The sequence below is a fragment of the Sabethes cyaneus genome, chromosome 2 (genome assembly GCF_943734655.1).
Source record: "Sabethes cyaneus chromosome 2, idSabCyanKW18_F2, whole genome shotgun sequence".
Classification (NCBI taxonomy): domain Eukaryota; kingdom Metazoa; phylum Arthropoda; class Insecta; order Diptera; family Culicidae; genus Sabethes; species Sabethes cyaneus.
The window spans coordinates 73,335,201-73,344,203 of NC_071354.1; the positions used below are offsets into that span (position 1 = coordinate 73,335,201).

The 9,003-nt window shown below is 39.9% G+C and overlaps 1 protein-coding gene across 2 annotated transcripts; it reads left to right on the forward strand.

The window, feature by feature from the left end:
- Positions 1-1,300: 1,300 nt before the first annotated feature.
- Positions 1,301-6,355, forward strand: LOC128733955 (protein DEK). 2 transcript variants are annotated; one of them, XM_053827866.1, is made up of 9 exons: positions 1,301-1,379; positions 2,051-2,210; positions 3,189-3,962; positions 4,096-4,193; positions 4,264-4,419; positions 4,484-4,736; positions 4,801-4,997; positions 5,061-5,213; positions 5,283-6,355. In XM_053827866.1, the coding sequence occupies exons 1-9, from the start codon at positions 1,338-1,340 to the stop codon at positions 5,295-5,297; spliced, it is 1,848 nt and encodes a 615-aa protein (XP_053683841.1). In that variant the 5' UTR covers positions 1,301-1,337; the 3' UTR covers positions 5,298-6,355. The 2 variants fall into 2 exon arrangements, with proteins under 2 accessions (XP_053683841.1, XP_053683842.1); XM_053827867.1 differs by having other exon boundaries at positions 4,114-4,193.
- Positions 6,356-9,003: the final 2,648 nt, after the last annotated feature.

Sequence of the window (9,003 nt, forward strand, 5' to 3'; positions counted from 1 at the left end):
GAGGAACATAATTGAACGAACAAGAAGTTTTATGGATTGTGGCTTTACAGTTTTCGCAAATTTTAGGGAGAATGTCCAAATACGCAACGGGAAGATTCTTATCAAGTCGAGACGCTGTTCGAGAACAAATTTGACAACGGCTCGACCAACATGAAGTTAATGTTTGCGTTAATGTGTAATGTTTCGAATGTTTAATTCGCTCGTTTGTGAAAAAAAAATCTGAGCCAGTGCCTTCAGCAAATTATGGCCGCAAACCACTATAAAAGTTTGAATACGTTTAGTTATGTTCCACTTCAGCTGACCTGCAAAATTAAACAATGTTTACATTTTTACACTCTAACAACAAACAATCATGAATGTATCCATAGTAACTCCGTCAGGGCGAACTCGACGCTCCTCCAATGAATGTCAAAAGATTGTGCCCACTTGTGCTCAATATCCGCCATTATCCGCTCATGGAAAGCTGGATAGGGATATGTTATCTTTTGTATAAAAACCACTGGTTTTTCATGTCGATAACTATTCGCTATAACATAAAGATTCAAAATATAGTAAATCGAAAAAAAAAAATTCTTAATTTTAGGCAAAATTTGAAAAAATGTGCAAATTTCCATATAAGTATCAGGAAACTTATACTTTCATACGTCACAATGGACACCAATACTAATGCAACCCAACATTAGGTACTATGTTCAGAATTACCAGGTTCGGCAGATGTAATTCGTCATCTCTTTTATTCTCTAGCGTTCTCATGGGTATGCGAGTTTGACGTCACACCAAGGGGAAACTCGCTGAGAACATTAGGCACCATCTAGGGAAGGAGTCTTACACAGTTCAGCTTGTTGATCACAATTTCGGTACATTCATTGCACACTTTGTTGCACACTGTTGCACGCAAGTGACACATCCAAACTCCAAAATTTTCCGGCAGCTCTGCCAATTTTTGACATTGTCAAATTGCACAAATGAGCATTAAGTTTGACGTGATCGACAAAGGGCCACGCAGTGATCAAAATTGGCACGACTAAAGTGCATAGAATGTTCCTAGCGACTTACCGTTGGGCTGTAGGCACCACTTGCCGAGCTGCTCCACAAATTAGCGATGACCACTCTAGTAGGACCAAGTATCAGTGGACACAACCTCGTTATACATCACAAGCCACACCGGCTGCGGCTATATCTTGCTAAAGGAGGCAGAGGAGGACGTTAAGAAATTATTAAAGACTCTGGCAACTCTGGCATGTCAAGCCCGCCTCGTTTGTCTTCTTGTCTTCCTTCAATGTTTGCGCCATCGGGCAACACCAATTCGAATTCTTCAAGTTTGATATTTTGCTAACATGTCGGCAAACGCCGATAAAGAGAAAAAATCTTCAAAAATGGTACGATTTTGCAATATTTTCCTACTGAAAAATGGCACTGGTAGTTAGTGTTGTGAATGGTGAACTTTTGGCCATAGTTTTGTAAAGTGAAATAATTGTTTTACACCACTGAGATCGGTTTGAAAAAGTTGACTTCGCTCTCTACGCATCTTTTTTCGATGGCGTTGTGTTTGTTTTTTAGTGCTCGCTTTTCTTTCGCCCTCCCGCGTGTGAATGTGTTCAAGTTTTATGTCTTTTGGACATACATTCTACCAAGTTTACAGTGATTAAAAGTTGTAAACCATAGATGGTTTACGAGTTTTTAGTAAACTCGAAAATTAGTTGAGCAAGTAACACCACATTTTGTCATCTGGAAAAATTTTAGCTGCTCGGTAACAGGAAAACGCGATTACATTTTCGCTTTTCGACATATAGATGTGTGAGAGATTGTGTCGTGGATATTTGTTTCGCGTTCCACTGTGTTCATTAGGGGGACGGTTGCTTCGCACACCGATGCAGCGCGCATCGACCGCGCCGTGGTTCGCGATACGCACATTACCGAACCTGTTTTCGCAAATATACCCACTGCGAACGTGAAAGCCTAAAAACCTGATACTGCACACTTGCTCAACTGACTGTTACGGAGATCGCTCTCCTATACTCATACCACGTTTGTTTATATTTGTTGATAGGCCGAAGATCGTGAAGAAAAGAAAGCAGCCAGCCCCACTGACAAGGAGGATTCCAAGGTAGAGGCCACTGCCGCTGATAACAAGAAGAAGGCCGATGCAGCGGAAGAGGACAACGGTGAAGTAAGCGGCAAGGAGACCGCATCTGCTGACGATGAAAAAGGTGAGTCGTGAGGAAGAGTCGGCGGTGGGTTTATTTCAAACTCACTAGGGCCCGGTGTACTAGTTTGAAGGCAGTGCAATGATCGGTTCAAGATCTCGGTTACGCATTTAATGTTTAAAAAGTTTAACCTACTATCGCTACCTTTCTATTCAGTCAAATATACCTATTGGCAGCAAAGACTTTCGAAATGCTTCAGCGACTCAGCGTGATTACAAAGTTTTGCTTTAAACATTTCAGATGTGAATTTAAAAAAAAAAGCTTTACAACAAATTTAATTATTCACCCGATTCTAGGGAAACGTGTTTCATTTTCATATAGTTTGGGTTTAGGGTTTCAAAACATATCATCAAACACCACGGAAAAAATTAAACGAGTAGTTAAAATATTACGTCATCAAGATAAAATTTGAATCTTTAACATCGATAAACAAAATGATATTAAACAGATTGACTGAATCGGAATAAGTTTTCTTTAATTTCAGATTAAAACGGATATCTAGATCGGTTATAAATTCTAATCAACACACGCGCTTAAGCTTAACACGCTAGAAAAAAAAAGAACTGTCATATTTTTAATTTTTCACATGTATAACTAATGTGGAAGATACAGCAAATCTTAATATGTTTAGTAAATTTTAAAATTCTAACACTCACTCAGCTAAAACGCATGCTAAGGATACTGCATCTTTTTGTGATGAACTACAAAATATTTCGCCTAAAACTATAGTAATCACTGAGTCGCTAAGCCCTAAAATAATGCATTATCGATAAATCTACTTTAGGTAATACTCTCAGGATAACACCAATGAGAAAATGCACCGACAGATAATGTTGTTGGAATGTTTCTGCGTGGTATAAACATAAGTACAAGTATTTTCATCTCTTCAGATAAATTGCTTCATTTACCCAAAATTATTCCTGTTGAAGATGTATAAAAGATATTCAAATAAGAACATAACATATTATTTTTAACTTCCAGAAGCAAACGATAAGCCAAAGGCCAAGAAAACGGCTGAGGCTAAGAAAGCCGTCACCGATGAAGACGGCGAGGGAGAAGATGATCCCGAAGAAGAAGAAGAAGACGAGGATGAAGAGGAAGACGGTGAAGATGATAACGTTGACGAAGCGGATGAGGATGCCGGCAAGTCCAAGGCAGCGAAACCAAGCAAGGAGGCAGCAAAAAAGCCTACAAAGCCGGAATCGAAAGCAACTGCGGTTGCCACCGCTAAGAATGGCGAGAAGAAACCTTCCGCCAGCGGCAAACCATTGGGTGCCATCGCTTTGATTGATGCCAACATCGCGAAAACCAAAATGGATGCACTGCAAACGTTGCATGTCATAATCTACGACAAGGAGGGCAAAGCTCCATTTATGAAGAAAAACCTGAAGAAATTCGATGGGTTCAGTTTCGACTCGGACTCGGATGAGTACAAGAAACGTCGACAGGCCGTCGAAAAGATGGACCCCAAGAAGCTTGCTCAAACTGCCGAAATTTTAAATTTGGACAGTAAGGGATCGAAGGAAGAGCTGGTCGAAAGAATTTTTAAGTTTCTAGAGAAGCCTGATGGTGATGATCATCTACCAGAGGAGGAAGCTGAAGACGAAGAAGCCGCAGAGGAGGAAGAGGAACAAAGCGAAGAGGAAACTAAAAAACCAGCGAAACGCCCCGCTCCTCCTGCTAGAGGCGGTCGTGAAACATCCAAAGGCTCTGGTGGTAGACCACAACGAGCTACTGCAGGGCGTGGTTATCAAGGTATGGTTCTCGGTACTTTGGGGCTCTAACAACCATTCATTATACCATTTCACCTCCATCTAACATTGAATCCAGTACTTTACTCTAAATCTTTATCAGAATTCCTAAATGTCCTTCTATCCGATAATTGTAGATAATTCCTTATATGTAGATTACACCAGCTCTGAAGAGGAAGAAAAGGTAGTCAAACAACGGGGACGTCGTCGCAACGATTCTGATAGTGGATCTGACGTGAGTTGTATTTAGCTTAAATCAAACAGTACTCTCTTCAATTGAATAAACATTTTAACATTTGTTACAGTATAATCCATCCGCTGGCTCCGACTCGGATGCTGGTAAACGACGATCTGCACGAGCTCCTGCGCGTGGCAGTCGGGTTTCTGCACGTAACCGACGCCGACAGTCCAGTGATGATGAAGAATCCGAATTAAGCCCAAGTGATGACGACTTCAGCGATGTAAGCCCCCCTATTGAGGTTGTCCGAGTAGTTTGTATTTAGAGTCTTCTTTTCGGTATAATAGGACGAACCCAAGAAGAAGAAGGCAAAACCCACACCCACACGGGGCCGAGGACGTCCGGCTGGTCGTCCATCGGCAGCGGCAGCTAAGGGTCGAGGTCGAAAGCGGAAGGCTGACACTGAAAGCGAAGACGAAGAAGAGGAGGACGAAGAATCCGTGGCAGAGAGCGAAGACAGTGAGAAACCGCAAAAGAAAACTTCGGCCAAGGTCAAAGCAACGGACAATAGCAAAGCGAAAAATGCTACTCCCGCAAAGGGTGAGGGTTCAAAATATCACCCTTTATTTTTCAATAGACATATCTTTTAACACTTCTGCAACAGGAAGGGGTAGACCGAAGCGGGCGGCACCAACCAAGAAATCGAAACGCGATGAAAGCTCCGAAGAGGACGACGGAGAGGAGGAACCTGAGCTTGACGAAAATGAATCAGAGGAAGATGAAAAACCTTTGAAGAAAACCAACAAGGAAGAAAAGTCGAGCAAGGAACCCAAGGAAAAAGATTCGGCGGCACCACCTAGCGTAAACTTTTTCGAGTCTTTTGCAATATTCACAAGCAAAATATTAATCTTCTAAATATTTCAGGAGGACGACATCAAAGAATTCCTCAAGGAAATCCTCGAAGAAGCGAACCTGGAGGAAATCACCATGAAAACGGTGTGTAAAAAGGTGTACGCCAAGTATCCGGACCACGATCTGTCGCATAAAAAGGATTTCATTAAAGCAACAGTCAAATCTGTAAGTTACCCCTGAAATGCAGCCTCTTTAATAACATACGCAAATAATAATTAATCTTTTATGTTACAGCTGATATCGACGTAAGAAATTCGATGTGTGAGAATTTATGTTTCTACAAGTTTCTGCACGTTTTATTAACTACAAACATCAACTAACATTTTACAGTGGATATGATTAATGAATCATATGGTTAAGTGGTTCTAGCGCGTTCGCGAAACATAGACGACATCCGGTAAAACGGATGCATTGATAACATATACAAGCAAAAAATCGAAAATAAATCTGCGAGGGATTGTAGTAGTCAAATCAAAACACAATTTGAGCAGAATGAAAAATATCAGTACTCCTTTAACGTTTAAAAACAAACATTTTTCTTTCGAAGAGGTGTAGTTGAAATCAGTTGTCACCCGTTCTTCAGGAAGACTTGAAAATGCATCAATACATGCATCTCGCGCAGTTGATTTCTATTTTTTTACATATTTTTTTTAAATGGATTTACATCTAAACTTACAATATTTTCGAATCAAACTAAAAAGAAGTGTTGACACCATCAGCCTTTTTGTGTTTAAATTGTTTTGTTTTTTATAAATTGCTAATGGCACAATGAAAATTATTTCCTTCCTCGCTACTGAAAGAATGCATCATCTTCTTGGAAAGCTCTTTGATATTTTAGTTTTTTAGGCTTTAAAACTCTCACAAATATGTTTACTTTACAATTCGTGTTGCGAAGACGACAAACAAAAACAAAGTATTGATTCGAAACATTGTAAATGCAAGGAACAGAAAATATGGTGTATGTAAAATTTCGGACTCAAAATTAAACCCACGTTTGGCCTCGAACCAGAATTGCATTAGAAAGCCGATTAGGCAGGTAGAATTTCGAATTATCAAGTGATGAACATAGCAAAGCAGAAGCACACAAAATTTATTTTGGAAAACAAAAGAAAATTTAACAATGCAACAAGCATACTAAGTCGTGTTGATATGACAGAGAATAGTTCTTTTTTATATCGAGAGTAACGTAATGAAAGCAAGCGCTATAAACCGCGGTGTTTAAAATAATTATAAATACAAACACGAAAATAAGAAAACAAACAAAATACAGAATTATTCTTCAGATACAAATAAACTATAATAACTAGGTGGAATTTTGCTGCACGCCCTTGTCCGTAGTCCGAACCTCCTTCAATGAACAGGGGATTCTATTTTTTTCGATGTGTCCAGAAAACTCCGATTGAAATTTTCCAATTTCGGCCAGCTCTATTTAATAAACTCATAATCATAATTCTTACACCAAATGACTAGCTGATTGCCCGATCTCACTCGGGGCCCCTTTGCCACTTGTATATTTGTTTTTGTAACGAAAACTCATAATGCAAGAAACAAAACCTTTTTTTTCGTTTGAATCTGTCTACGCCCTTTGTCAGTTACTCTCACCTCCTTTGAAGTTCCGGAGCTATGGCAGAACATACATTCATACCCACGTGCCACATGTCGGTTCCGTCCCAATCAGCTCCCCCTTCTCTCACGTTGCTAATTATGCATCGGTTTGCTCAACGAAGCAAAGGTTTATTTACCATATATTCCTCCTCGGTGGAACCCCCCTCTTTTCTCACAATGCAAAAGAAACGTAACTCCTTTTACTTATTTAGATCTCTCCTCCCCTTGTTAGGGATTCCTCCTTTTCGTTAACTTCCCAGTACTGATTCGCTACTGTGTTACCTGACTCACTGCGCATAGCGTTGTATTCGCGGTATCGTGTTGGTTCGAAAGGTTTCGAAAAATATCGCCCTTGTATCGAAAATATCGTTGATTTTGATCACTAAAAATAACGTACTTAAACGTTATATTGCAAGTGCTAGTAGTACGCAATAATTGTATTGTGAAACTGAATTGTTATTTATGCAACTTTTTACAAGTTAGATGCAATAACAAAAGCACAACTTATAAAAAATCGGTTGTTATCGATATTAGCTGCATATGCGTTATAAACGAATAAAACGCATGGTGACGTTTTATTTCAATAACACGCATATTCGCAGTGAGTCAGGTAAAACAGTAATGCCAAGGAACATGTGCGCCAAGTTTGATAAAGAATTGTCCAGACATTTCGGAGTTATGGCCTCTCCCCCTGTTATGAACCCCCCTGTTATGACCCCCCCTCTGTTATCAACCCACTGAGTTCTGATTCCCTTATGCCAAAGAACATATGTGCCAAGTTTGATGAAGAACCGTCCAGGTGTTTCGGAGTTATGGCCTTCCCCTGTTCCGAAACCCCTACCCCGCCCTCCCTCCTCTTCTTGTCTATCCTTCAGTACTGATTCCCTTATGTCAAGGAACATGTATGCCAAGTTTGGTGAAGAACCGTATTTCGGAGTTTGCTCCCCCCCCCCTGTTACGAACACCATCTCCTCTTACCAACCCTCAGTGCTGATTCCCTTATATCAAGGAATATGTGTGCCAAGTTTGGTTGAGATCGATAAAGGCGTTCTGGAGTTATGGTGGAACATACATACAAACATACTCATACTCACTTATATCACTTAGGTCCCGTACAGAGTAAACGCGACAGCGACGCGACACGACTTCGCTCTCATGTTGCTAAATGCACAGTCATGCTTCGGGCGAAAAAGGGCTGCGCGTATAACTACAGCAAGAAATGTCGCGTCGCGTCCACATCCCTGGCACGAACGTCATTCTCATATATTTTCCTTGAAGCCGTTTGAGCCAGGCTTGCTGGCTCGATTTTACGTCAAATTTGACAGCAGCTCTAAGAATTACGCAATCATACGTTTTTATGCTTCAGGAAATTTGTTGCATGTGGGATGTAGATAATGAAACATGTTCGTTTTTTCTGTTATTGGCAACATAAGAGAGGAAAAATTCTGACTTGATAGTCTTAATTTTCAAGATAAACGAAAGAGGGGAAACAACATGCTGCATTCGTCATACTGCGCAGCATTAAATACATGCGTTGTCTCGTATAAATTTTGTCTCAAAAGTTTTTTTTTTTTTTTTTTTTTTTCCTTTCTCCTTTATGGCACAGACCTTTTGATCCATAAATGCCAGAGCTGTCAAGTGATATTTTGTATAGCTTAAAAAGACGGTTGGTGTTCGATTAGCAAAAAGTAGTCTTTGGACGAGTAGTGTCCGTATAGCTTCAAGCAAGATATTTAAATATAAATGTAGCGGTGTACTTTTAAGTGGAAAGCAGCATTGATAGTTTAGCAGTTGATTCAAACATTGACTCCCGTTTCTACGAGAAAGTCGGCAATCTGAGCATATTGATCTTCTCTTTTGTTTTTTAGGATGTTTAGGAACTCTGATTCATCTGTGAGCACGGGGAACTTTGATCGGATTCTCGAGTGTTTTTTGCATTTATATAGTACGTGATTTAAATTTTCCTGTTCGTTACAAAATTCACATTTATCGGTGGTTATGAGATTCCATCTATGTAGTCTATCTTTCGTAGCGGTGTGAAACGTACGAATTCTAGACATTATTAGCGTTTGTCTGGTATTTAAATTCATTTTTCCATACCATGGTTGGTCATTAATTTCTTTCATGATTTGGAAGTGATATTTACCTTTACTTTCAGATGCTGCAATATATTCACTGATCCATGTCTGCAGTAATTCCTTTTTTAGACTGACTAGACAGTCTCCTACTGTTAGTTGGTAGTTTTCATTTTTTACTCTGGTTATTCCTAGTTTGGCTGCGGTGTCAGCACGTTCGTTGCCAATAATATTGCTGTGTCCTGGGATCCACTGGATTATGATTTCTTCAAATT

What these genes read in the sequence shown, in the direction of transcription:
- LOC128733955 (XM_053827866.1), top strand. Translation starts at nt 1,338, where the DNA reads ATGTCGGCAAACGCCGATAAAGAGAAAAAATCTTCAAAAATG. An exon ending in ATCTGCTGACGATGAAAAAG is followed by an intron (nt 2,211 to 3,188) that starts GTGAGTCGTGAG and finishes TTTAACTTCCAG; the next exon opens with AAGCAAACGATAAGCCAAAG. An exon ending in ATTCGGCGGCACCACCTAGC is followed by an intron (nt 4,998 to 5,060) that starts GTAAACTTTTTC and finishes TAAATATTTCAG; the next exon opens with GAGGACGACATCAAAGAATT.